This window comes from Mustelus asterias, unplaced genomic scaffold, assembly GCF_964213995.1.
Source record: "Mustelus asterias unplaced genomic scaffold, sMusAst1.hap1.1 HAP1_SCAFFOLD_2502, whole genome shotgun sequence".
Lineage (NCBI taxonomy): Eukaryota > Metazoa > Chordata > Chondrichthyes > Carcharhiniformes > Triakidae > Mustelus > Mustelus asterias.
The window spans coordinates 26,588-54,094 of NW_027592447.1; the positions used below are offsets into that span (position 1 = coordinate 26,588).

Below are 27,507 nucleotides of genomic sequence, written 5' to 3' on the forward strand. Positions count from 1 at the left end.
GGTTGAGATTGTGGTCGGTGCAGGTTCGATGGGCCAAATGGCCTCTTTCTGCACCATAGGGATTCTCTGATTCTTTCTCTGATTCTAATCCATGTTTCTCTCTGTCTTTTCCGATCTCACACATTCCCGGCTGGTGAAATGTAGAAGAGGAACGGCAAGATGGAGCCTGATGATTTCCGAGCCTGTCTCATCTCCATGGGTTACGATCTGGTAAAACAGAACCACACCAAACCTGCCTGACTGCCGCGCGCGCACACCCACCCTCCCTGCCGGCGGCGCCTGTCCCGATCGTCCTGATGGGGACCAGGCTTCCGGCATTTCCGATCTCACTGTCGCGCGCTGAGCTGCTCGGGAAGATGGCTGCCACGGTGTCCCTGGGGATTGGCCGTGGTGGAGGGTTTGAGGGGGGGGGGGCGCCGCCCAGAGTTTGCCGCCTCTGGGGATATTGAAAAAGCTGGATAGTGCGACACCAGCAAATCGTGCCCGCGTGCAGAGGCATGGGGCAGCTCATTGATCCACTGGAGCAAGCTGAGAGGGGTGATTGAAAAGCAGCAGTGCTGGTAAGAGATTAATTGGATTAATTGAATTGTTTATTTATTTAATTAGTCAGCTAGTGTGTGTATTTTTTTGGCCTTTACTTTAACAGCAGTTTTTCAAGTTTAAAGTGAAAACTAGAAGTGGGCAGCAAAGGAGTCTGGGAAGGGTTTTTATTTTAACTTTAAAAGTCAGTTACCTGGGTGGTTCCCCCTCAGTAGTAGTTTTTTTTTTTCTCTCGGGCCCCTAGCCCTATAAATTGGTGCAGAGGAGATACCCGATCCTCTACACTGGTAGAGGATCCCACCCTTCCATCCTCCTCTAACCTAATTATAAGTGTGGGGAAGTTTTTTGTTTTCTTTTTTTCTTGCTGGTAATGGCTTCAGGGATGGCAGTTCAGGCAGTATGCTGCATCTCCTGTGGGATGTATGTGGTGAGGAAATCCAGTAGTGTTTCAGGAGATTTTAGTTGTAAGAAGTGCATTAGATTGCAGCTTCTGGAGGAGCGTGTAAAGGAGCTGGAGGGGGAGGTAGAGGAACTCCGCATAATTCGGGAGGCGGAGGTGGAAGTTGATAGGAGTTATAGAGAAATAGTAACTCCTAGAAATGAGGCTTGGGTCAATGCCAGGAGGAGGGGTAAGAAGCAATCGGGAAGACAATCCCCTGGGGCGGTTCCCCTCCATAATAGGTTTTCGGTGCTGGAGGCTACAGTTGAGGAGGAATCAACTGAGCATAGAGAGCAGATCTCTGGGGGTGAGCCGAGTGAGAAAGCTCAGGTGGTTAGGGGCTGTAAAAGACTGGGCCTTGTGATTGGGGACTCCACAATTAAGGGGACAGATAGGAGGGTCGGAACTAAAGGTAGGGACTCAGGGTTGGTGTGTTGCCTACCAGGGGCTGGGGTCCGGGATGTGTCTGACAGGGTATTCAGGACTCTTAGGGGGGAGGGAGATAAACCACAAGTTATTGTACATGTGGGGACACACGACATAGGGAGGATAGGGGAAGGGGATATTAGGCAGGGATTTATGGAGTTGGGGTGGAAACTAAAGGCCAAGACTGACAGAGTGGTTATCTCTGGACTCTTGCCTGTACCACGGGATAGTTTAGAGAGGAATAGGGAGAGGGAAGGTTTGAATTCATGGCTGAGGGGATGGTGCAGGAGGGAGGGGTTCAGGTACTTAAGCAATTGGGGCTCGTACTGGGGAAGGTGTGACCTCTATGAGAAGGATGGTCTACACCTTAATCAGAAGGGGACCAATATCCTGGGGGGTAAATTTGCTAAGGCCATGCAGGGAGGTTTAAACTGATTCGGGGGGGGGGAGGGATCCTGAGTAGTGGGGCTGAAAGTGAGGGATGTATGGATGGGGACTGCAATGCACGGCATTGCAGAGGTGGGGTGGAGCAGGGTTTGAAATGTGTATACTTCAATGCCAGGAGTATTCGCAATAAAGTGGGTGAACTTGCAGCGTGGATCAGTACCTGGGACTTCGATGTTGTGGCTATTTCAGAGACATGGATAGAGCAGGGGCAGGAATGGATGCTGCAGGTCCCGGGGTTCAAATGTTTTAGTCGAAGTAGGGAAGGAGGTAGAAGAGGGGGAGGGGTAGCATTATTGGTCAGAGATTGTATCACAGTGTCAGAGAGGAGGTTTGATGAGGACTTATCTGTTGAGGTAGTATGGGCGGAGATTAGAAATAGGAGAGGAGAGGTCACCCTGTTGGGAGTCTTTTATAGACCTCCTAAAAGTTCTAGAGAGGTTGAGGAAAGGATTGCGGAGTCAATCCTGCTTAGGAGTGAAAGTAATAGGGCAATTGTTATGGGGGATTTTAACTTGACTAATATTGACTGGAATTGTTATAGCTCTAGCTCGTTAGAGGGGTCAGTTTTTGTTCAAAGCGTGCAGGAAGGTTTTTTGACTCAGTATGTAGACAGGCCAACTAGAGGTGAGGCTATATTGGATCTGGTGCTGGGAAATGAGCCAGACCAGGTGCTAGACTTGGAAGTTGGTGTGCATTTTGGTGATAGTGACCACAATTCGGTTACGTTCACCTTAGTGATGGAAAGGGATAGGCATGAACCTCGGGCCAGTGGTTTTAGCTGGGGGAAGGGTAATTATGAGGCTATTAGGAGAGAATTAGGAAACATAGGTTGGACTAGGAGATTACAGGGACTGGGAACGTCCGACATGTGGAGTTTTTTCAAGGAGCAGCTACTGCGAGTCTGTGATAGGTATGTCCCTGTCAGGCAAGGAGGAATTGGTAGGGCTAGGGAACCGTGGTGCACCAAAAAAGTTTCTTTGTTGGTTAAAAAGAAAAAGGAGGCTTATGTTCGGATGAGACGTGAGCACTCGGGTAGTGCACTAGAAAGCTTTAGATTGGCTAAGAGGGAGTTGAAGAGCGAGCTTAGAAGGGCTAAAAGGGGACATGAGAAGACTTTGGCGGATAGGGTTAAAGAGAATCCTAAGGCGTTCTATAGGTATGTCAAGAACAGAAGGTTGGTTAGGGCAAGTTTAGGGCCAGTTATAGATGGCAGAGGGAAGTTATGTGTGGAACCGGAGGAGATTGGTGAAGCATTGAACCAATATTTCTCTTCGGTGTTCACGCAAGGGGACATGAATATAGCTGAGGAGGACACTGGGTTGCAAGGGAGTAGAATAGACAGTATTACAGTTGATAAGGAGGATGTGCAGGATATTCTGGAGGGTCTGAAAATAGATAAATCCCCTGGTCCGGATGGGATTTATCCAAGGATTCTCTGGGAGGCAAGAGAAGTGATTGCAGAGCCTCTGGCTCTGATCTTCAGGTCGTCGTTGGCCTCTGGTATAGTACCAGAAGATTGGAGGTTAGCGAATGTTGTCCCATTGTTTAAGAAGGGGAACAGAGACTTCCCCGGGAATTATAGACCGGTGAGTCTCACTTCTGTTGTCGGCAAGATGTTGGAAAAAATTATAAGGGATAGGATTTATAGTTATTTGGAGAGTAATGAATTGATAGGTGATAGTCAGCATGGTTTTGTGGCAGGTAGGTCGTGCCTTACTAACCTTATTGAGTTTTTTGAGAAAGTGACCAAGGAGGTGGATGGGGGCAAGGCAGTGGACGTGGTATATATGGATTTTAGTAAGGCGTTTGATAAGGTTCACCATGGTAGGCTTCTGCAGAAAATGCAGATGTATGGGATTGGGGGTGATCTAGGAAATTGGATCAGGAATTGGCTAGCGGATAGGAAACAGAGGGTGGTGGTTGATAGTAAATATTCATCATGGAGTGCGGTTACAAGTGGTGTACCTCAGGGATCTGTTTTGGGGCCACTGCTGTTTGTAATATTTATTAATGATCTGGATGAGGGTATAGTTGGGTGGATTAGCAAATTTGCTGATGACACCAAAGTCGGTGGTGTGGTAGACAGTGAGGAAGGGTGTCGTAGTTTGCAGGAAGACTTAGACAGGTTGCAAAGTTGGGCCGAGAGGTGGCGGATGGAGTTTAATGCGGAGAAGTGTGAGGTAATTCACTTTGGTAGGAATAACAGATGTGTTGAGTATAGGGCTAACGGGAGGACTTTGAATAGTGTGGAGGAGCAGAGGGATCTAGGTGTATGTGTGCATAGATCCCTGAAAGTTGGGAATCAAGTAGATAAGGTTGTTAAGAAGGCATATGGTGTCTTGGCGTTTATTGGTAGGGGGATTGAATTTAGGAGTCGTAGCGTTATGTTGCAACTGTACACAACTCTGGTGCGGCCGCACTTGGAGTACTGTGTGCAGTTCTGGTCCCCACATTACAGGAAGGATGTGGAGGCTTTGGAGAGGGTGCAGAGGAGGTTTACCAGGATGTTGCCTGGTATGGAGGGGAGATCCTATGAGGAGAGGCTGAGGGATTTGGGATTGTTTTCGCTGGAAAGGCGGCGGCTAAGAGGGGATCTTATTGAAACATATAAGATGATTAGAGGTTTAGATAGGGTGGATAGTGATAGCCTTTTTCCTCTGATGGAGAAATCCAGCACGAGGGGGCATGGCTTTAAATTGAGGGGGGGTAGTTATAGAACCGATGTCAGGGGTAGGTTCTTTACCCAGAGGGTGGTGAGGGATTGGAATGCCCTGCCAGCATCAGTAGTAAATGCGCCTAGTTTGGGGGCGTTTAAGAGATCCGTAGATAGGTTCATGGACGAAAAGAAATTGGTTTAGGTTGGAGGGTCACAGTTTTTTTTTTAACTGGTCGGTGCAACATCGTGGGCCGAAGGGCCTGTTCTGCGCTGTAATGTTCTATGTTCTATGTTCTATGTTGGCTGTGGGGCGGCCATGTTGGCTGTGGGGCGGCCATGTTGGCTGTGGGTCGGCCATGTTGGCTGTGGGGCGGCCATGTTGGCTGTGGGGTGCGGCCATGTTGGCTGTGGGGGGGCCATGTTGGCTGTGGGGATGGCCATGTTGGCTGTGGATGGCCGACCATGTTGGCTGTGGGGGGGCCATGTTGGCGGTGGGGACGGCCATGTTGGCTGTGGGGGGGCCATGTTGGCTGTGGGGAAGGCCATGTTGGCTGTGGATGGCCGACCATGTTGGCTGTGGGGGGGCAGCCATGTTGACTGTGGGGGGGGTGGCCATGTTAGCTGTGGTGGGCAGCCATGTTGGCTGTGGGGGGGGGCAGCGGATATGTTGGCTGTGGGGGGGGGCGGTGGTCATGTTGGCTGTTGGGCGGTGCGGCCATGTTGGCTGTTGGGGGTGCGGCCATGTTGGCTGTGGAGGGGGGCGGCTATGTTGGCTGTGGAGGGGGGCGGCCATGTTGGCTGTGGAGGGGGCGGCCATGTTGGCTGTGGAGGGGGGCGGCCATGTTGGCTGTGGAGGGGGCGGCCATGTTGGCTGTGGAGGGGGGTGGCCATGTTGGCTGTGGAGGGGGGGCGGCCATGTTGGTGTGGAGGGGGGTGGACATGTTGGCTGTGGAGGGCGACAGCCATATTGGCTATGGAGGGGGCGGCCATGTTGGCTGTGGAGGGGGGCGGCAATGTTGGCTGTGGAGGGGGAGCAGCCATGTTGGCTGTGGAGGGGGTTGGCCATGTTGGCTGTGGAGGGTGTACCACATTGGCTGTGGAGTGGGGTGGCCGTGTTGGCTGTGGTGGGCGGCCATTTTGGCTGTTGTGGGCAGCCATGTTGGCTATGGGGCGGCCATGTTGTCTGTGGGGCGGCCATGTTGTCTGTGGGGCGGCCATGTTGTCTGTGGGGCGGCCATGTTGTCTGTGGGGCGGCCATGTTGTCTGTGGGGCGGCCATGTTGTCTGTGGGGCGGCCATGTTGTCTGTGGGGCGGCCATGTTGTCTGTGGGGCGGCCATGTTGTCTGCGGGGCGGCAATGTTGTCTGCGGGGCGGCCATGTTGTCTGCGGGGCGGCCATGTTGTCTGCGGGGCGGCCATGTTGTCTGTGGGGCGGCCATGTTGTCTGTGGGGCGGCCATGTTGTCTGTGGGGCGGCCATGTTGTCTGTGGGGTGGCCATGTTGTCTGTGGGGCGGCCATGTTGTCTGTGGGGCGGCCATGTTGTCTGTGGGGCGGCCATGTTGTCTGTGGGGCGGCCATGTTGTCTGGGGGCGGCCATGTTGTCTGTGGGGCGGCCATGTTGTCTGTGGGGCGGCCATGTTGTCTGTGGGGCGGCCATGTTGTCTGTGGGGCGGCCATGTTGTCTGTGGGGATGGCCATGTTGTCTGTGAGGGCGGCCACGTTGTCTGTGGGGCGGCCACGTTGTCTGTGGGGCGGCCACGTTGTCTGTGGGGCGGCCACGTTGTCTGTGGGGCGGCCATGTTGTCTGTGGGGATGGCCATGTTGTCTGTGGGGCGGCCATGTTGTCTGTGAGGGCGGCCACGGTGGCTGTGGGAGCGTGGGCAGCAATGCTGTATTTGGGGTTGAGTTCTTCGTGTTGGATTTGGGGTTGAGTTGTCCGTGTTGGATTTGGGGGTGAGTTCCCCGTGTTGGATTTGGGGGTGAGTTCTCCGTGTTGGGTTTGGGGGTGAGTTCTCCGTGTTGGATTTGGGGGTGAGTTCCCCGTGTTGGATTTGGGGGTGAGTTCCCCGTGTTGGATTTGGGGTTGAGTTCTCTGTGTTGGGTTTGGGGGTGAGTTCCCCGTGTTGGATTTGGGGGTGAGTTCCCCGTGTTGGATTTGGGGGTGAGTTCCCCGTGTTGGATTTGGGGGTGAGTTCCCCGTGTTGGGTTTGGGGGTGAGTTCTCCGTGTGGGGTTTGGGGGTGAGTTCCCCGTGTTGGATTTGGGGGTGAGTTCTCCGTGTGGGGTTTGGGGGTGAGTTCCCCGTGTTGGGTTTGGGGGTGAGTTCCCCGTGTTGGGTTTGGGGGTGAGTTCCCCGTGTTGGATTTGGGGGTGAGTTCCCCGTGTTGGATTTGGGGGTGAGTTCCCCGTGTTGGATTTGGGGGTGAGTTCCCCGTGTTGGGTTTGGGGGTGAGTTCTCCGTGTGGGGTTTGGGGGTGAGTTCCCCGTGTTGGATTTGGGGGTGAGTTCCCCGTGTTGGATTTGGGGGTGAGTTCTCCGTGTGGGGTTTGGGGGTGAGTTCCCCGTGTTGGGTTTGGGGGTGAGTTCCCCGTGTTGGGTTTGGGGGTGAGTTCTCCGTGTGGGGTTTGGGGGTGAGTTCCCCGTGTTGGATTTGGGGGTGAGTTCCCCGTGTTGGATTTGGGGTTGAGTTCTCCGTGTTGGATTTGGGGGTGAGTTCTCCGTGTTGGATTTGGGGGTGAGTTCCCCGTGTTGGATTTGGGGGTGAGTTCCCCGTGTTGGATTTGGGGTTGAGTTCTCTGTGTTGGATTTGGGGTTGAGTTCTCCGTGTTGGGTTTGGGGGTGAGTTCTCCGTGTTGGATTTGGGGGTGAGTTCTCCGTGTTGGATTTGGGGTTGAGTTCTCTGTGTTGGATTTGGGGTTGAGTTCTCCGTGTTGGATTTGGGGGTGAGTTTTCCGTGTGGGGTTTGGGGTTGAGTTCTCTGTGTTGGATTTGGGGGTGAGTTCCCCTTGTTGGATTTGGGGTTGAGTTCTCCGTGTGGGGTTTGGGGTTGAGTTCTCCGTGTTGGATTTGGGGGTGAGTTCTCTGTGTTGGATTTGGGGGTGAGTTCCCCGTGTTGGATTTGGGGTTGGGTTCCCCATGTTGGATTTGGGGGTGAGTTCTCCGTGTTGGATTTGGGGGTGAGTTCTCTGTGTTGGATTTGGGGGTGAGTTCTCCGTGTTGGGTTTGGGGGTGAGTTCTCCGTGTTGGGTTTGGGGGTGAGTTCTCCGTGTTGGATTTGGGGGTGAGTTCCCCGTGTTGGATTTGGGGGTGAGTTCCCCGTGTTGGATTTGGGGTTGAGTTCTCTGTGTTGGGTTTGGGGGTGAGTTCCCCGTGTTGGATTTGGGGGTGAGTTCCCCGTGTTGGATTTGGGGGTGAGTTCCCCGTGTTGGGTTTGGGGGTGAGTTCTCCGTGTGGGGTTTGGGGGTGAGTTCCCCGTGTTGGATTTGGGGGTGAGTTCTCCGTGTGGGGTTTGGGGGTGAGTTCCCCGTGTTGGATTTGGGGGTGAGTTCTCCGTGTTGGATTTGGGGGTGAGTTCTCTGTGTTGGATTTGGGGGTGAGTTCCCCGTGTTGGATTTGGGGTTGGGTTCTCCGTGTTGGATTTGGGGTTGAGTTCTCTGTGTTGGATTTGGGGGTGAGTTCCCCGTGTTGGTTTTGGGGTTGAGTTGTCCGTGTTGGATTTGGGGTTGAGTTGTCCGTGTTGGGTTTGGGGTTGGGTTCTCCGTGTTGGATTTGGGGTTGAGTTCTCTGTGTTGGGTTTGGGGTTGGGTTCTCCGTGTTAGATTTGGGGTTGAGTTCCCCGTGTTGGATTTGGGGGTGAGTTCTCCGTGTTGGATTTGGGGGTGAGTTCCCCGTGTTGGATTTGGGGTGAGTTCTCCGTGTTGCATTTGGGGTTGAGTTCTCCGTGTTGGATTTGGGGGTGAGTTGTCCGTGTTGGATTTGGGGTTGAGTTCCCCGTGTTGGGTTTGGGGGTGAGTTCCCCGTGTTGGATTTGGGGGTGAGTTGTCTGTGTTGGATTTGGGGTTGGGTTCTCTGTGTTGGATTTGGGGGTGAGTTGTCTGTGTTGGATTTGGGGTTGGATTCTCCGTGTTGGGTTAGGGGTTGAGTTCTCTGTGTTGAATTTGGGGTTGGGTTCTCCGTGTTGGGTTTGGGGTTGAGTTCTCTGTGTTGGATTTGGGGTTGGGTTCTCCGTGTTGGGTTAGGGGTTGAGTTCTCTGTGTTGGATTTGGGGTTGGGTTCTCTGTGTTGGATTTGGGGGTGAGTTCTCCGTGTTGGATTTGGGGTTGGGTTCTCTGTGTTGGATTTGGGGTTGGGTTCTCTGTGTTGGATTTGGGGTGAGTTCTCCGTGTTGGGTTTGGGGGTGAGTTCTCCGTGTTGGGTTTGGGGGTGGGTTCTCTGTGTTGGATTTGGGGGCGAGTTCTCCGTGTTGGATTTGGGGGTGAGTTCTCCGTGTTGGATTTGGGGTTGAGTTGTCTGTGTTAGGTTTGGGAGTGAGTTCTCCGTCTTTGCTGGGACCTTTGGAATTGAATATTCTCTGATTCTTTTTGCTTCACAGGGAGAGGTTGAGTTTGCCAGGATCATGACTCTCGTTGACCCCAATAACACTGGCGTTGTCACCTTCCAAGCCTTCATTGACTTCATGACACGTGAGACTGGCGAAACAGACACAGCGGAACAAGTCATGGCTTCCTTCAAAATCCTCGCATCAGACAAGGTCTCTGTCAAACTACTCTCTCCCCCCAGAGCGTCAAAACACATTGGGTTAAAGAGTAACAGTGTCAGTGAACCCAGAGGGAGCTTTACTCTGTATCTAACCCCGTGCGGTAGCTGTCCTGGGAGTGTTTGATGGGGGACAGTGTACAGGGAGCTTTACTCTGTATCTAACCCCGTGCTGTACCTGTCCTGGGAGTGTTTGATGGGGGACAGTGTAGAGGGAGCTTTACTCTGTATCTAACCCCGTGCTGTACCTGTCCTGGGAGTGTTTGATGGGGGACAGTGTAGAGGGAGCTTTACTCTGTATCTAACCCCGTGCTGTACCTGTCCTGGGAGTGTTTGATGGAGACAGTGTAGAGGGAGCTTTACTCTGTATCTAACCCCGTGCGGTAGCTGTCCTGGGAGTGTTTGATGGGGGACAGTGTACAGGGAGCTTTACTCTGTATCTAACCCCGTGCTGTACCTGTCCTGGGAGTGTTTGATGGGGGACAGTGTAGAGGGAGCTTTACTCTGTATCTAACCCCGTGCTGTACCTGTCCTGGGAGTGTTTGATGGGGGACAGTGTAGAGGGAGCTTTACTCTGTATCTAACCCCGTGCTGTACCTTTCCTGGGAGTGTTTGATGGGGGACAGTGTAGAGGGAGCTTTACTCTGTATCTAACCCCGTGCTGTACCTGTCCTGGGAGTGTTTGATGGGGACAGTGTAGAGGGAGCTTTACTCTGTATCGAACCCCGTGCTGTACCTGTCCTGGGAGTGTTTGATGGGGGACAGTGTAGAGGGAGCTTTACTCTGTATCGAACCCCGTGCTGTACCTGTCCTGGGAGTGTTTGATGGGGACAGTGTAGAGGGAGCTTTCCTCTGTATCTAACCCCGTGCTGTACCTGTCCTGGGAGTGTTTGATAAGGACAGTGTAGAGGGAGCTTTACTCTGTATCGAACCCCGTGCTGTCCCTGTCCTGGGAGTGTTTGATGGGGACAGTGTAGAGGGAGCTTTCCTCTGTATCTAACCCCGTGCTGTACCTGTCCTGGGAGTGTTTGATAAGGACAGTGTAGAGGGAGCTTTACTCTTTACGCTGGGGGAGAATCTAACGTGTTGTTTTGTGCCCTAACAGAACTACATCACGGTTGAAGAGTTGCGTCGGGAGCTGCCTCCGGAGCAGGCCGAATATTGTATCACACGGATGACGACTTACACAGGCGCGGACGGTGCTCCGGGCGCGCTGGATTATATTTCCTTCTCTAGTGCACTGTACGGAGAGAGTGACCTGTGAGTCCTCCACGTCACCTCAGCTAGATAGCCCCCACCTCACACAACCACCCCCACCGCCTCCCTGCAACCTCCTCCTCCCCCCTCAGCCTGTCCGGCCCATATACCGTCCTCCGTCACTTCAGACAAAATGGCTGCCAGAGACAACCCCACCTCCCCTATTCGCCCCATGGTGCATAATCTTCCCCAAGAGTGTCACCTGAGTGACGTTCCCCCAACCCCCTCCCCGTGCCCAAGGCCCTGGTCCTGGGAAATGAATGATTTATCTGAGCCTGAGGGAGGTCAGGGGAGTTGTTGGGGGTGGTTCGTGGGGGCCGGGGGGGAGGGGGGGTGGGGTGGCTTACCCTGGGGAGGGAGGGAGTCTGAACTTTGCCAGAATGTTCCGTCGACCGCCGTCACATCTCATCCCCTCACCCCTCCTTCTGCCCCATTTTTTTGGTGTCCACTGATGTCGCCGTCCCCTCGTCCGGCCCCGGAATGTTCTGGAAGATGGCGGAGCGCCTTAACCCCCTTCCTCCGCCACCCCCCGGCTTTCTCAACCCTGCTATCCCTCAAAGAATGGAACATCAGGAAAGTCTCTCACCGCCACTGACCCCGCCAATTCCCAGATGCTGAGATTCCCCGAGGAATGGTAGTCCCCACACTCCCTCTGTGTCTCACTGTGTCTCTCTGTCTCTCTCTTGCTCTCTCTGTATCCCTGTCACTCTCCGTCCCCCTCTCTCTGTCTCTCCCTCTCCATCTCTCTCTGTCTCTCTTTGTCTCTCTCTCTCCCTCTCTGTCTCTCTCTCGCCGTCTCTCACTCTCTCCGTCTCTCTCTCGCCGTCTCTCACTCTCTCCGTCTCTCTCTCTCTCTGAATGTCTCTCTCTCTCTGACTCTCTGCCTCTCCGTCTCTCTCTCTCTCTCTACGTCTCTCTCTCACTCCATCTCTCTCTGTCTCTCTCTCTCTGACAAAGAGAGACAGAGAGAGATGGGAGAGGGAGAGACAGAGAGAGGGGGACGGAGAGTGACAAGAGACACAGAGAGACACAGAGAGACACGGAGGGAGAATGAGTGTGTCTCTCTCTCTGTCTCCCTGTCTCTCTCTCTACGTCTCTCTCTCACTCCATCTCACCTCCCCACCTCCATCCACACCACCCCCTTCTCTTGACGCTCCAGTGGGTGATGTGGACGGTGATTCTGGGTCGTGGGTTCATGAACAGCGATGGAGAGCCGTCGACGGTGTGAAGCCTGGGCCACCCAGGGGGGGCACCGCAGGGCGTTAACCCGAGCCCCCCAAATCTTCCCTCCATTTTATCCAGCTTCCAAATGCTACTCCCTCACAGCCCTCGAGCCCTCCTTCCCTCGCTCTCTGCCCCCCGCCACACACACAAATCCTCCCCAAGAGTGCCTCACCTCAATCCCACGCCAAGGGGACAAGTAACCAGCGCAGCCAAGCGGGGAGGAGCGAGGATTTAACTGGAAATGTCCTTCTTATGTGGAGAAAATAAAACTATCCTTCAAACTACTCTTGATACGGTGTTCGAGTTATCTTTTCAGCAAGTATTGTCTGGATCTCTGGCCAAGATAGATAGCCAAGGTAGAAGGGTATTATTAAACTAGAAAGTGTGCAGAAAAGATTTACCAGGATACTACCGAGCGTTGGGGAGAGTTACAGAACAAAGAGATCTAGGGGTACAGGTTCATAGCTCCTTGAAAGTGGGGTCACAGGTGGACAGAGTGGTGAAGAAGGCATTCGGCACGCTTGGTTTCATCGGTCAGAACATTGAATACAGGAGTTGGGACGTCTTGTTGAAGTTGTACAAGACATTGGTAAGGCCACACTTGGAATACTGTGTACAGTTCTGGTCACACTATTATAGAAAGGATATTATTAAACTAGAAAGAGTGCAGAAAAGATTTACTAGGATGCTACCGGGACTTGATGGATTGAGTTATAAGGAGAGGCTGGATAGACTGGGACTTTTTTCTCTGGAGCGTAGGAGGCTGAGGGGTGATCTTATAGAGGTCTATAAAATAATGAGGGGCACAGATCAGCCAGATAGTCAATATCTTTTCCCAAAGGTAGGGGAGTCTAAAACTAGGGGGCATAGGTTTAAGGTGAGAGGGGAGAGATACAAAAGTGTCCAGAGGGGCAATTCTTTCACACAGAGGGTGGTGAGTGTCTGGAACGAGCTGCCAGAGGCAGTAGTAGAGGCGGGTACAGTTTTGTCTTTTAAAAAGCATTTGGACAGTTACATGGGTAAGATGGTGGCACAGTGGTTAGACTGCTGCCTCACAGCGCCAGGGACCCGGGTTCAACTGGGCAGCATTTAGATAGTTACATGGGTAAGATGGGTAGAGAGGGATATGGGCCAAACGCGGGCAATTGGGACTGGCTTAGGGGTTAAAAAAAAAGGGGCAGCATTTATTTTCAATCCCCCATCACATGTTACATCATAGAATCCCTACAGTGCAGAAGGAGGCCATTTGGCCCATCAGGTTCGCACCGACCACAATCCCATCCAGACCCTCTCCCCGTAACCCTGTGCATTTACCCGAGCTAGTCCTCCTGACACTAAGGGGCAATTTAGCACGGCCAATCCACCTAATCTGCACATCTTTGGACTGTGGGAGGAAACCGGAGCACCCGGAGGAAACCCACGCAGACACGAGGAGAATGTGCAAACTCCACACAGACAGTGACCCAAGCCGGGAATCGAACCCGGGTCCCTGGAGCTGTGAGGCATTGTATACACACAAGTGGATAAGTGCGAGGTCATGCACTTTGGTTACAGAGATAGGGAGGGGGTGTAGGGGCTGGAGGAGGTTACAGAGATAGGGAGGGGTTGTAGGGGCTGGAGGAGGTTACAGAGATAGGGAGGGGTTGTAGGGGCTGGAGGAGGTTACAGGGATAGGGAGGGGGCGTACGGGGCGGGAGGAGGTTACAGGGACAGGGAGGGGGTGTAGGGGCTGGAGGAGGTTACAGGGATAGGGAGGGGGTGTAGGGGCTGGAGGAGGTTACAGGGATAGGGAGGGGGTGTACGGGGCGGGAGGGGGTTACAGAGATAGGGAGGGGGTGTAGGGGCTGGAGGAGGTTACAGGGATAGGGAGGGGGTGTACGGGGCGGGAGGAGGTTACAGGGATAGGGAGGGGGTGTTGGGGCTGGAGGGGGTTACAGAGATAGGGAGGGGGTGTAGGGGCTGGAGGAGGTTACAGACATAGGGAGGGGGTGTACGGGGCGGGAGGAGGTTACAGGGATAGGGAGGGGGTGTAGGGGCTGGAGGAGGTTACAGGGATAGGGAGGGGGTGTAGGGGCTGGAGGAGGTTACAGGGATAGGGAGGGGGTGTACTGGGCGGGAGGAGGTTACAGGGATAGGGAGGGGGTGTCGGGGCTGGAGAAGATTACAGAGATAGGGAGGAGGTATAGGGGGCTGGATGAGGTTACAGGGATAGGGCGTGGGTGTACGGGACTGGAGGGGGTCTCAGAGATAGAGAAGGGGTGAGGGGGATTTCTTGGGTGAGTTTGAAAGATCCCACCACCCCCAAGGGAAGAAATGCTGGTCTATTTGCCCCTTGCGAAAGTTTATTTATTAGTATCACAAGTAGGCTTACATTAACACTGCAATGAAGTTACTGTGAAAATCCCCCCGTCGCCACACTCCGGCGCCTGTTCGGGTTACACTGAGGGAGAATTTAGCACCCTAACCAGCACGTCTTTCAGACTGTGGGAGGAAACCGGAGCACCCGGAGGAAACCCACGCAGACACGGGGGGAGAACGTGCAAACTCCACACAGACAGTGACCCAAGCCGGGAATCGAACCCGGGTCCCTGGCGCTGTGAGGCAGCAGCGCTAACCCACTGTGCCACCGTGCCGACCATACATATTGAAAAATAATGCAGGCTGTATTAATCGCTGATGACATGTTTTGATGGTGATGTCATCAGGGTGCTGCACGGGCTGCAGTTTCTATTTCAGAGCAAAGAGAGCAGCTTTTCAATAAAACCTGTTGTGTGTTAGTTTGAATTGACGTGTGCAGAGCAAGTGTTTCCTCTCTGTTAAAACCCCGCAACCCCTAACATAATTAGAACATTAGAGAAAGAACATTGGTGACAAGTTGGGGTTTTGTCACATCAAGAAAAAGAGTCTCACAGAAAACTAGCATGCAGGTACAGCAGATAATAAAGAAAGCCAATGGAATGTTGGCATTTGGAGCTAAAGGAATAGAATATAAAGGTAAGGAAGTATTGTTGCGACTGTACAAGGCATTGGTGAGGCCGCACCTGGAGTATTGTGCACAGTTTTGGTCCCCGTATTTGAGGGAAGATGTAGTGACATTGGAGGCAGTTCAGAGGAGGTTCACTAGATTGATTCCAGAGGTGAGGGGTTGGTCGTATGAAGAGAGATTGAACAGCTTAGGCCGACACTCTCTGGAATTTAGAAGAATGAGGGGAGATCAGATTGAGGTCTACAAGATGATAAAAGGTATGGATAAAGTAGACGCGGAGCGGATGCTTCCTCTTGTGGGGCATTCTGGGACGAGAGGTCACAGTCTGAGGATAAGAGGCAGCAAATTTAAAACAGAGTTGGAGGAGAAACTACTTCTCCCAAAGGGGTTGTGAATCTGTGGAATTCGCTGCCCCAAAGTGTGGTGGGTGCTGGGACAGTGAGTAAATTTAAGGAGGAGTGAGACAGATTTTTAATTGGGAATGGGGTTGAAGGGTTATGGGGGAGAAGGCAGAAAAATGGGGATGAGGAGCATATCAACCATGATCGAATGGCGGAGCGGACTCGATGGACCGGTGTCCCACAAGGCTGTGTTCTCTGCCCCCTCCTATAATCCTTATCCACCTATCACTGTGCGGCCAAGTTCCCCTCCAATTCGATTTTCAGGTTTGCTGACGACACCACCGTAGTGGGTCGGATCTCAAACAATGACGGGACAGAGTACAGGAATAAGATAGAGAATCTGGGGAACTGGTGCGGCAACAATAATCTCTCCCTCAATGTCAACAAGACGAAGGAGATTGTCATCGACTTCAGGAAGCGTAAAGGAGAACATGCCCCTCTCTACATCAACGGGGACGAAGTAGAAAGGGTCGCGAGCTTCAAGTTTTTAGGCGTCCAGATCACCAACAACCTGTCCTGGTCCCTCCACACCAACAACCTGTCCTGGTCCCCCCCACACCAACAACCTGTCCCGGTCCCTCCACACCAACAACCTGTCCTGGTCCCCTCCACACCAACAACCTGTCCTGGTCCCCCCCACACCAACACCCTGTCCTGGTCCCTCCACACCAACACCCTGTCCTGGTCCCTTCACACCAACAACCTGTCCTGGTCCCCCCCACACCAACAACCTGTCCTGGTCCCCTTCACACCAACACCCTGTCCTGGTCCCTCCCACACCAACAACCTGTCCTGGTCCCTCCCACACCAACACCCTGTCCTGGTCCCCCCCACACCAACAACCTGTCCTGGTCCCCTTCACACCAACACCCTGTCCTGGTCCCTCCCACACCAACAACCTGTCCTGGTCCCTCCCACACCAACACCCTGTCCTGGTCCCCCCCACACCAACAACCTGTCCTGGTCCCCTTCACACCAACACCCTGTCCTGGTCCCTCCCACACCAACACCCTGTCCTGGTCCCTTCACACCAACAACCTGTCCTGGTCCCCCCCACACCAACAACCTGTCCTGGTCCCCTTCACACCAACACCCTGTCCTGGTCCCTCCCACACCAACACCCTGTCCTGGTCCCTTCACACCAACAACCTGTCCTGGTCCCCCCCACACCAACACCCTGTCCTGGTCCCCTTCACACCAACACCCTGTCCTGGTCCCTCCCACACCAACACCCTGTCCTGGTCCCTTCACACCAACAACCTGTCCTGGTCCCTCCCACACCAACACCCTGTCCTGGTCCCTCCACACCAACAACCTGTCCTGGTCCCCCCCACACCAACACCCTGTCCTGGTCCCTTCACACCAACAACCTGTCCTGGTCCCTCCCACACCAACACCCTGTCCTGGTCCCTCCACACCAACAACCTGTCCTGGTCCCCCCCACACCAACACCCTGTCCTGGTCCCTTCACACCAACAACCTGTCCTGGTCCCTCCCACACCAACAACCTGTCCTGGTCCCTCCCACACCAACAACCTGTCCTGGTCCCCCCCACACCAACAACCTGTCCTGGTCCCCCCCACACCAACAACCTGTCCTGGTCCCTTCACACCAACAACCTGTCCTGGTCCCTTCACACCAACAACCTGTCCTGGTCCCTCCACACCAACAACCTGTCCCGGTCCCTCCACACCAACACCCTGTCCTGGTCCCTCCACACCAACAACCTGTCCTGGTCCCTCCCACACCAACAACCTGTCCTGGTCCCTCCACACCAACACCCTGTCCTGGTCCCTCCACACCAACAACCTGTCCCGGTCCCTTCACACCAACAACCTGTCCCGGTCCCTCCACACCAACAACCTGTCCTGGTCCCTCCACACCAACAACCTGTCCTGGTCCCTCCCACACCAACAACCTGTCCCGGTCCCTCCACACCAACAACCTGTCCTGGTCCCTCCACACCAACAACCTGTCCTGGTCCCCTTCACACCAACAACCTGTCCTGGTCCCTCCACACCAACACCCTGTCCTGGTCCCTCCACACCAACAACCTGTCCTGGTCCCCTCCACACCAACAACCTGTCCTGGTCCCCTTCACACCAACAACCTGTCCTGGTCCCTCCACACCAACAACCTGTCCTGGTCCCCTCCACACCAACAACCTGTCCTGGTCCCCTTCACACCAACAACCTGTCCTGGTCCCTCCACACCAACACCCTGTCCTGGTCCCTCCACACCAACACCCTGTCCTGGTCCCTCCACACCAACACCCTGTCCTGGTCCCTCCACACCAACAACCTGTCCTGGTCCCTCCACACCAACAACCTGTCCTGGTCCCTTCACACCAACAACCTGTCCTGGTCCCCTTCACACCAACAACCTGTCCTGGTCCCCTCCACACCAACAACCTGTCCTGGTCCCTCCACACCAACAACCTGTCCTGGTCCCTCCACACCAACACCCTGTCCTGGTCCCTTCACACCAACACCCTGTCCTGGTCCCTCCACACCAACAACCTGTCCTGGTCCCTCCACACCAACACCCTGTCCTGGTCCCTCCACACCAACAACCTGTCCTGGTCCCTCCACACCAACAACCTGTCCTGGTCCCTCCACACCAACAACCTGTCCTGGTCCCTCCACACCAACAACCTGTCCTGGTCCCTCCACACCAACACCCTGTCCTGGTCCCTCCACACCAACAACCTGTCCTGGTCCCCTTCACACCAACAACCTGTCCTGGTCCCCTTCACACCAACAACCTGTCCTGGTCCCTCCACACCAACAACCTGTCCTGGTCCCTCCACACCAACAACCTGTCCTGGTCCCTCCACACCAACAACCTGTCCTGGTCCCTCCACACCAACACCCTGTCCTGGTCCCTTCACACCAACACCCTGTCCTGGTCCCTCCACACCAACAACCTGTCCTGGTCCCTCCACACCAACACCCTGTCCTGGTCCCTCCACACCAACAACCTGTCCTGGTCCCTCCACACCAACAACCTGTCCTGGTCCCTCCACACCAACACCCTGTCCTGGTCCCTCCACACCAACAACCTGTCCTGGTCCCCTTCACACCAACAACCTGTCCTGGTCCCCTCCACACCAACAACCTGTCCTGGTCCCCTTCACACCAACAACCTGTCCTGGTCCCCTTCACACCAACAACCTGTCCTGGTCCCTCCCACACCAACACCCTGTCCTGGTCCCCCCACACCAACAACCTGTCCTGGTCCCCTTCACACCAACACCCTGTCCTGGTCCCCCCCACACCAACAACCTGTCCTGGTCCCTCCACACCAACAACCTGTCCTGGTCCCTCCACACCAACACCCTGTCCTGGTCCCTTCACACCAACACCCTGTCCTGGTCCCTCCACACCAACAACCTGTCCTGGTCCCTCCACACCAACACCCTGTCCTGGTCCCTCCACACCAACACCCTGTCCTGGTCCCTCCACACCAACAACCTGTCCTGGTCCCTCCACACCAACACCCTGTCCTGGTCCCCCCCACACCAACAACCTGTCCTGGTCCCTCCACACCAACAACCTGTCCTGGTCCCTCCACACCAACACCCTGTCCTGGTCCCTTCACACCAACACCCTGTCCTGGTCCCTCCACACCAACAACCTGTCCTGGTCCCTCCACACCAACACCCTGTCCTGGTCCCTCCACACCAACACCCTGTCCTGGTCCCTCCACACCAACAACCTGTCCTGGTCCCCCCCACACCAACAACCTGTCCTGGTCCCCCCACACCAACAACCTGTCCTGGTCCCCTTCACACCAACAACCTGTCCTGGTCCCCCCCACACCAACACCCTGTCCTGGTCCCCTTCACACCAACAACCTGTCCTGGTCCCTCCACACCAACAACCTGTCCTGGTCCCTTCACACCAACACCCTGTCCTGGTCCCTCCCACACCAACACCCTGTCCTGGTCCCCTTCACACCAACAACCTGTCCTGGTCCCTCCCACACCAACAACCTGTCCTGGTCCCTCCACACCAACACCCTGTCCTGGTCCCTCCACACCAACAACCTGTCCTGGTCCCCCCCACACCAACAACCTGTCCTGGTCCCTCCACACCAACACCCTGTCCTGGTCCCTCCACACCAACAACCTGTCCTGGTCCCCTCCACACCAACAACCTGTCCTGGTCCCTCCACACCAACAACCTGTCCTGGTCCCCCCCACACCAACAACCTGTCCTGGTCCCTTCACACCAACAACCTGTCCTGGTCCCTCCCACACCAACACCCTGTCCTGGTCCCTCCCACACCAACAACCTGTCCTGGTCCCTCCACACCAACAACCTGTCCTGGTCCCCTCCACACCAACAACCTGTCCTGGTCCCTCCACACCAACACCCTGTCCTGGTCCCTCCACACCAACAACCTGTCCTGGTCCCTCCACACCAACAACCTGTCCTGGTCCCTCCACACCAACAACCTGTCCTGGTCCCTCCCACACCAACAACCTGTCCTGGTCCCCTCCACACCAACAACCTGTCCTGGTCCCCCCCACACCAACAACCTGTCCTGGTCCCTTCACACCAACAACCTGTCCTAGTCCCCCCCACACCAACAACCTGTCCTGGTCCCTTCACACCAACACCCTGTCCTGGTCCCTCCACACCAACAACCTGTCCTGGTCCCTTCACACCAACACCCTGTCCTGGTCCCCCCCACACCAACACCCTGTCCTGGTCCCCTTCACACCAACACCCTGTCCTGGTCCCTCCACACCAACAACCTGTCCTGGTCCCTTCACACCAACAACCTGTCCTGGTCCCTTCACACCAACACCCTGTCCTGGTCCCTCCACACCAACACCCTGTCCTGGTCCCTCCCACACCAACACCCTGTCCTGGTCCCCTTCACACCAACAACCTGTCCTGGTCCCTCCACACCAACACCCTGTCCTGGTCCCTCCCACACCAACACCCTGTCCTGGTCCCCTTCACACCAACAACCTGTCCTGGTCCCTCCCACACCAACACCCTGTCCTGGTCCCTCCCACACCAACAACCTGTCCTGGTCCCCTTCACACCAACAACCTGTCCTGGTCCCTCCCACACCAACACCCTGTCCTGGTCCCCTTCACACCAACAACCTGTCCTGGTCCCTTCACACCAACAACCTGTCCTGGTCCCTCCACACCAACAACCTGTCCTGGTCCCTCCACACCAACAACCTGTCCTGGTCCCTCCACACCAACACCCTGTCCTGGTCCCTCCACACCAACAACCTGTCCTGGTCCCCCCCACACCAACAACCTGTCCTGGTCCCTCCCACACCAACAACCTGTCCTGGTCCCCTTCACACCAACAACCTGTCCTGGTCCCTCCACACCAACACCCTGTCCTGGTCCCTCCACACCAACACCCTGTCCTGGTCCCTCCACACCAACAACCTGTCCTGGTCCCTCCACACCAACACCCTGTCCTGGTCCCTCCACACCAACAACCTGTCCTGGTCCCCTCCACACCAACAACCTGTCCTGGTCCCTCCACACCAACACCCTGTCCTGGTCCCCCCCACACCAACAACCTGTCCTGGTCCCTTCACACCAACACCCTGTCCTGGTCCCTCCACACCAACAACCTGTCCTGGTCCCCCCCACACCAACAACCTGTCCTGGTCCCTTCACACCAACAACCTGTCCTGGTCCCTTCACACCAACACCCTGTCCTGGTCCCCCCCACACCAACACCCTGTCCTGGTCCCCTTCACACCAACACCCTGTCCTGGTCCCTCCACACCAACAACCTGTCCTGGTCCCTTCACACCAACAACCTGTCCTGGTCCCCCCACACCAACACCCTGTCCTGGTCCCCCCCACACCAACACCCTGTCCTGGTCCCCTTCACACCAACACCCTGTCCTGGTCCCTTCACACCAACAACCTGTCCTGGTCCCTTCACACCAACAACCTGTCCTGGTCCCTTCACACCAACACCCTGTCCTGGTCCCTCCACACCAACAACCTGTCCTGGTCCCTTCACACCAACAACCTGTCCTGGTCCCTTCACACCAACACCCTGTCCTGGTCCCTCCACACCAACACCCTGTCCTGGTCCCTCCCACACCAACACCCTGTCCTGGTCCCCCCACACCAACAACCTGTCCTGGTCCCTCCCACACCAACAACCTGTCCTGGTCCCTCCACACCAACAACCCTGTCCTGGTCCCCCCACACCAACAACCTGTCCTGGTCCCTCCACACCAACACCCTGTCCTGGTCCCCTCCACACCAACAACCTGTCCTGGTCCCTCCCACACCAACAACCTGTCCTGGTCCCTCCACACCAACACCCTGTCCTGGTCCCTCCCTCACCAACAACCTGTCCTGGTCCCTTCACACCAACAACCTGTCCTGGTCCCTCCCACACCAACAACCTGTCCTGGTCCCCTCCACACCAACAACCTGCCCTGGTCCCTCCACACCAACAACCTGTCCTGGTCCCTCCACACCAACAACCTGTCCTGGTCCCCCCACACCAACACCCTGTCCTGGTCCCTCCACACCAACAACCTGTCCTGGTCCCCTTCACACCAACAACCTGTCCTGGTCCCCTCCACACCAACAACCTGTCCTGGTCCCTCCACACCAACACCCTGTCCTGGTCCCTCCCTCACCAACAACCTGTCCTGGTCCCTCCACACCAACAACCTGTCCTGGTCCCTCCCTCACCAACACCCTGTCCTGGTCCCTCCACACCAACAACCTGTCCTGGTCCCTCCACACCAACAACCTGTCCTGGTCCCCCCACACCAACACCCTGTCCTGGTCCCTCCACACCAACAACCTGTCCTGGTCCCCTTCACACCAACAACCTGTCCTGGTCCCCTCCACACCAACAACCTGCCCTGGTCCCTCCACACCAACAACCTGTCCTGGTCCCCTTCACACCAACAACCTGTCCTGGTCCCTCCACACCAACACCCTGTCCTGGTCCCTCCACACCAACACCCTGTCCTGGTCCCTCCACACCAACAACCTGTCCTGGTCCCTCCACACCAACACCCTGTCCTGGTCCCTCCACACCAACAACCTGTCCTGGTCCCTCCACACCAACACCCTGTCCTGGTCCCCCCACACCAACAACCTGTCCTGGTCCCCTTCACACCAACAACCTGTCCTGGTCCCCCCACACCAACAACCTGTCCTGGTCCCCCCACACCAACAACCTGTCCTGGTCCCCTTCACACCAACAACCTGTCCTGGTCCCCTTCACACCAACAACCTGTCCTGGTCCCTTCACACCAACAACCTGTCCTGGTCCCTCCACACCAACAACCTGTCCTGGTCCCCCCCACACCAACAACCTGTCCTGGTCCCTCCACACCAACAACCTGTCCTGGTCCCCTTCACACCAACAACCTGTCCTGGTCCCCCCCACACCAACACCCTGTCCTGGTCCCCTTCACACCAACAACCTGTCCTGGTCCCCTTCACACCAACACCCTGTCCTGGTCCCTCCCACACCAACACCCTGTCCTGGTCCCTCCCACACCAACAACCTGTCCTGGTCCCTCCACACCAACACCCTGTCCTGGTCCCTCCACACCAACAACCTGTCCTGGTCCCCCCCACACCAACAACCTGTCCTGGTCCCTCCACACCAACACCCTGTCCTGGTCCCTCCACACCAACACCCTGTCCTGGTCCCTCCACACCAACAACCTGTCCTGGTCCCCTCCACACCAACAACCTGTCCTGGTCCCTTCACACCAACAACCTGTCCTGGTCCCTCCACACCAACAACCTGTCCTGGTCCCCTTCACACCAACACCCTGTCCTGGTCCCCTCCACACCAACAACCTGTCCTGGTCCCTCCACACCAACACCCTGTCCTGGTCCCTTCACACCAACAACCTGTCCTGGTCCCTCCACACCAACAACCTGTCCTGGTCCCTTCACACCAACAACCTGTCCTGGTCCCTCCACACCAACAACCTGTCCTGGTCCCTCCACACCAACACCCTGTCCTGGTCCCTCCCACACCAACAACCTGTCCTGGTCCCTCCACACCAACACCCTGTCCTGGTCCCTTCACACCAACAACCTGTCCTGGTCCCTCCCACACCAACACCCTGTCCTGGTCCCTCCACACCAACAACCTGTCCTGGTCCCCCTCCACACCAACAACCTGTCCTGGTCCCCCTCCACACCAACAACCTGTCCTGGTCCCCCCCACACCAACAACCTGTCCTGGTCCCTCCCACACCAACACCCTGTCCTGGTCCCTTCACACCAACAACCTGTCCTGGTCCCCCCACACCAACAACCTGTCCTGGTCCCTCCCACACCAACACCCTGTCCTGGTCCCTTCACACCAACAACCTGTCCTGGTCCCCTCCACACCAACAACCTGTCCTAGTCCCCCCCACACCAACAACCTGTCCTGGTCCCTTCACACCAACAACCTGTCCTGGTCCCTTCACACCAACAACCTGTCCTGGTCCCTCCCCACACCAACACCCTGTCCTGGTCCCCTTCACACCAACAACCTGTCCTGGTCCCTTCCACACCAACACCCTGTCCTGGTCCCTTCACACCAACAACCTGTCCTGGTCCCTCCACACCAACAACCTGTCCTGGTCCCTCCACACCAACACCCTGTCCCGGTCCCTCCACACCAACAACCTGTCCTGGTCCCTCCACACCAACAACCTGTCCCTGGTCCCTCCACACCAACAACCTGTCCTGGTCCCCCCACACCAACAACCTGTCCCGGTCCCCTTCACACCAACACCCTGTCCTGGTCCCCTCCACACCAACAACCTGTCCTGGTCCCTCCACACCAACAACCTGTCCTGGTCCCCTTCACACCAACAACCTGTCCTGGTCCCTCCACACCAACACCCTGTCCTGGTCCCCCCACACCAACAACCTGTCCTGGTCCCCTCCACACCAACAACCTGTCCTGGTCCCCCACACCAACACCCTGTCCTGGTCCCTTCACACCAACAACCTGTCCTGGTCCCTCCACACCAACACCCTGTCCTGGTCCCTCCACACCAACAACCCTGTCCTGGTCCCTTCACACCAACAACCTGTCCCTGGTCCCTCCACACCAACACCCTGTCCTGGTCCCTTCACACCAACAACCTGTCCTGGTCCCTCCACACCAACACCCTGTCCTGGTCCCCCCACACCAACACCCTGTCCTGGTCCCTCCCACACCAACAACCTGTCCTGGTCCCCTCCACACCAACAACCCTGTCCCGGTCCCTCCACACCAACAACCTGTCCTGGTCCCTCCACACCAACACCCTGTCCTGGTCCCCTCCACACCAACAACCTGTCCTGGTCCCTCCACACCAACACCCTGTCCTGGTCCCCTCCACACCAACACCCTGTCCTGGTCCCTCCACACCAACAACCTGTCCTGGTCCCTCCACACCAACAACCTGTCCTGGTCCCCTTCACACCAACACCCTGTCCTGGTCCCCCTCACACCAACAACCTGTCCTGGTCCCTCCCACACCAACAACCTGTCCTGGTCCCTCCACACCAACAACCTGTCCCTGGTCCCCTTCACACCAACACCCTGTCCTGGTCCCCTCCACACCAACAACCTGTCCTGGTCCCCTCCACACCAACAACCTGTCCTGGTCCCCTTCACACCAACAACCTGTCCTGGTCCCTCCACACCAACACCCTGTCCTGGTCCCCCCCACACCAACAACCTGTCCTGGTCCCTCCACACCAACAACCTGTCCTGGTCCCTCCCACACCAACACCCTGTCCTGGTCCCTTCACACCAACAACCTGTCCTGGTCCCTCCCACACCAACACCCTGTCCTGGTCCCCTCCACACCAACACCCTGTCCTGGTCCCTTCCACACCAACAACCTGTCCTGGTCCCTCCACACCAACACCCTGTCCTGGTCCCTTCACACCAACAACCTGTCCTGGTCCCTCCACACCAACAACCTGTCCTGGTCCCCCCACACCAACACCCTGTCCTGGTCCCTCCCACACCAACAACCTGTCCTGGTCCCCTCCACACCAACAACCTGTCCCGGTCCCTCCACACCAACAACCTGTCCTGGTCCCTCCACACCAACACCCTGTCCCTGGTCCCTCCACACCAACAACCTGTCCCGGTCCCCTCCACACCAACACCCTGTCCTGGTCCCTCCACACCAACACCCTGTCCTGGTCCCCTTCACACCAACAACCTGTCCTGGTCCCTTCACACCAACAACCTGTCCTGGTCCCCTTCACACCAACACCCTGTCCTGGTCCCCCCACACCAACAACCTGTCCTGGTCCCTCCCACACCAACAACCTGTCCTGGTCCCCTTCACACCAACACCCTGTCCTGGTCCCCTCCACACCAACACCCTGTCCTGGTCCCTCCACACCAACAACCTGTCCTGGTCCCCTCCACACCAACAACCTGTCCCGGTCCCTCCACACCAACAACCTGTCCTGGTCCCTCCACACCAACACCCTGTCCCGGTCCCTCCACACCAACAACCTGTCCCGGTCCCTCCACACCAACACCCTGTCCTGGTCCCTCCACACCAACACCCTGTCCTGGTCCCCTTCACACCAACAACCTGTCCTGGTCCCTCCACACCAACAACCTGTCCTGGTCCCCCCCACACCAACAACCTGTCCTGGTCCCCCCCACACCAACAACCTGTCCTGGTCCCTTCACACCAACAACCTGTCCTGGTCCCCTCCACACCAACAACCTGTCCTGGTCCCTCCACACCAACAACCTGTCCTGGTCCCTTCCACACCAACACCTGTCCTGGTCCCCTCCACACCAACAACCTGTCCTGGTCCCTTCCACACCAACAACCTGTCCTGGTCCCTCCACACCAACAACCTGTCCTGGTCCCCTTCACACCAACAACCTGTCCTGGTCCCTCCCACACCAACAACCTGTCCTGGTCCCTCCCACACCAACAACCTGTCCTGGTCCCTTCCACACCAACAACCTGTCCTGGTCCCCTCCACACCAACAACCTGTCCTGGTCCCTCCCACACCAACAACCTGTCCTGGTCCCCTCCACACCAACAACCTGTCCTGGTCCCTCCCACACCAACAACCTGTCCTGGTCCCTCCACACCAACAACCTGTCCTGGTCCCCTCCACACCAACAACCTGTCCTGGTCCCTCCACACCAACAACCTGTCCTGGTCCCCTCCCACACCAACAACCTGTCCTGGTCCCTTCACACCAACAACCTGTCCTGGTCCCCTCCACACCAACAACCTGTCCTGGTCCCTTCACACCAACAACCTGTCCTGGTCCCCTCCACACCAACAACCTGTCCTGGTCCCTCCCACACCAACAACCTGTCCTGGTCCCTTCACACCAACAACCTGTCCTGGTCCCTCCACACCAACAACCTGTCCTGGTCCCTCCACACCAACAACCTGTCCTGGTCCCCCCACACCAACAACCTGTCCTGGTCCCTCACACCAACAACCTGTCCTGGTCCCCTCCACACCAACAACCTGTCCTGGTCCCTTCACACCAACAACCTGTCCTGGTCCCTTCCACACCAACAACCTGTCCTGGTCCCTTCCACACCAACAACCCTGTCCTGGTCCCCTCCACACCAACAACCTGTCCTGGTCCCTCCCACACCAACAACCTGTCCTGGTCCCTCCCACACCAACAACCTGTCCTGGTCCCCCCACACCAACAACCTGTCCTGGTCCCTTCACACCAACAACCTGTCCTGGTCCCTCCACACCAACAACCCTGTCCTGGTCCCTTCCACACCAACAACCTGTCCTGGTCCCTTCCACACCAACAACCTGTCCTGGTCCCTTCCACACCAACAACCTGTCCTGGTCCCTTCACACCAACAACCTGTCCTGGTCCCCTTCACACCAACAACCTGTCCTGGTCCCTCCACACCAACACCTGTCCTGGTCCCTCCACACCAACAACCTGTCCTGGTCCCTCACACCAACAACCTGTCCTGGTCCTTCACACCAACAACCTGTCCTGGTCCCTCCACACCAACAACCTGTCCTGGTCCCCTTCACACCAACAACCTGTCCTGGTCCCTTCACACCAACAACCTGTCCTGGTCCCCTTCACACCAACAACCTGTCCTGGTCCCTTCCACACCAACAACCTGTCCTGGTCCCCTTCACACCAACAACCTGTCCTGGTCCCCCCCCACACCAACAACCTGTCCTGGTCCCCTCACACCAACATACCTGTCCTGGTCCCTCCCACACCAACAACCTGTCCCTGTCCCCTTCCCACCCACAACCTGTCCTGGTCCCTCCCACACCAACAACCTGTCCTGGTCCCCTTCACACCAACAACCTGTCCTGGTCCCTCCCAGCTCCAACAACCTGTCCTGGTCCCCCCCACACCAAC

General features: G+C 56.3%; 1 protein-coding gene and 1 pseudogene across 2 annotated transcripts in view; one reads left to right on the forward strand and one right to left on the reverse strand.

The window, feature by feature from the left end:
* LOC144489754 (alpha-actinin-2-like) overlaps positions 1-12,027 on the forward strand; it is a 38,564-nt pseudogene extending 26,537 nt beyond the window's left edge. The window contains exons 12-14 of the transcript XR_013497044.1: positions 145-210; positions 9,099-9,257; positions 10,368-12,027. The product of XR_013497044.1 is annotated as an alpha-actinin-2-like (transcript). The remainder of the gene's footprint in view (positions 1-144; positions 211-9,098; positions 9,258-10,367) is intronic.
* A 12,669-nt stretch (positions 12,028-24,696) lies between these two features.
* On the reverse strand, positions 24,697-27,044 carry LOC144489755 (uncharacterized; the record flags this gene model as incomplete). Its single annotated transcript, XM_078207605.1, has 2 exons — positions 24,697-26,268; positions 26,986-27,044. Coding segments are annotated over 2 exons (955 nt in total), but the record flags the coding sequence as incomplete, so codon positions are not given.
* Between the last annotated feature and the right edge of the window lie 463 nt (positions 27,045-27,507).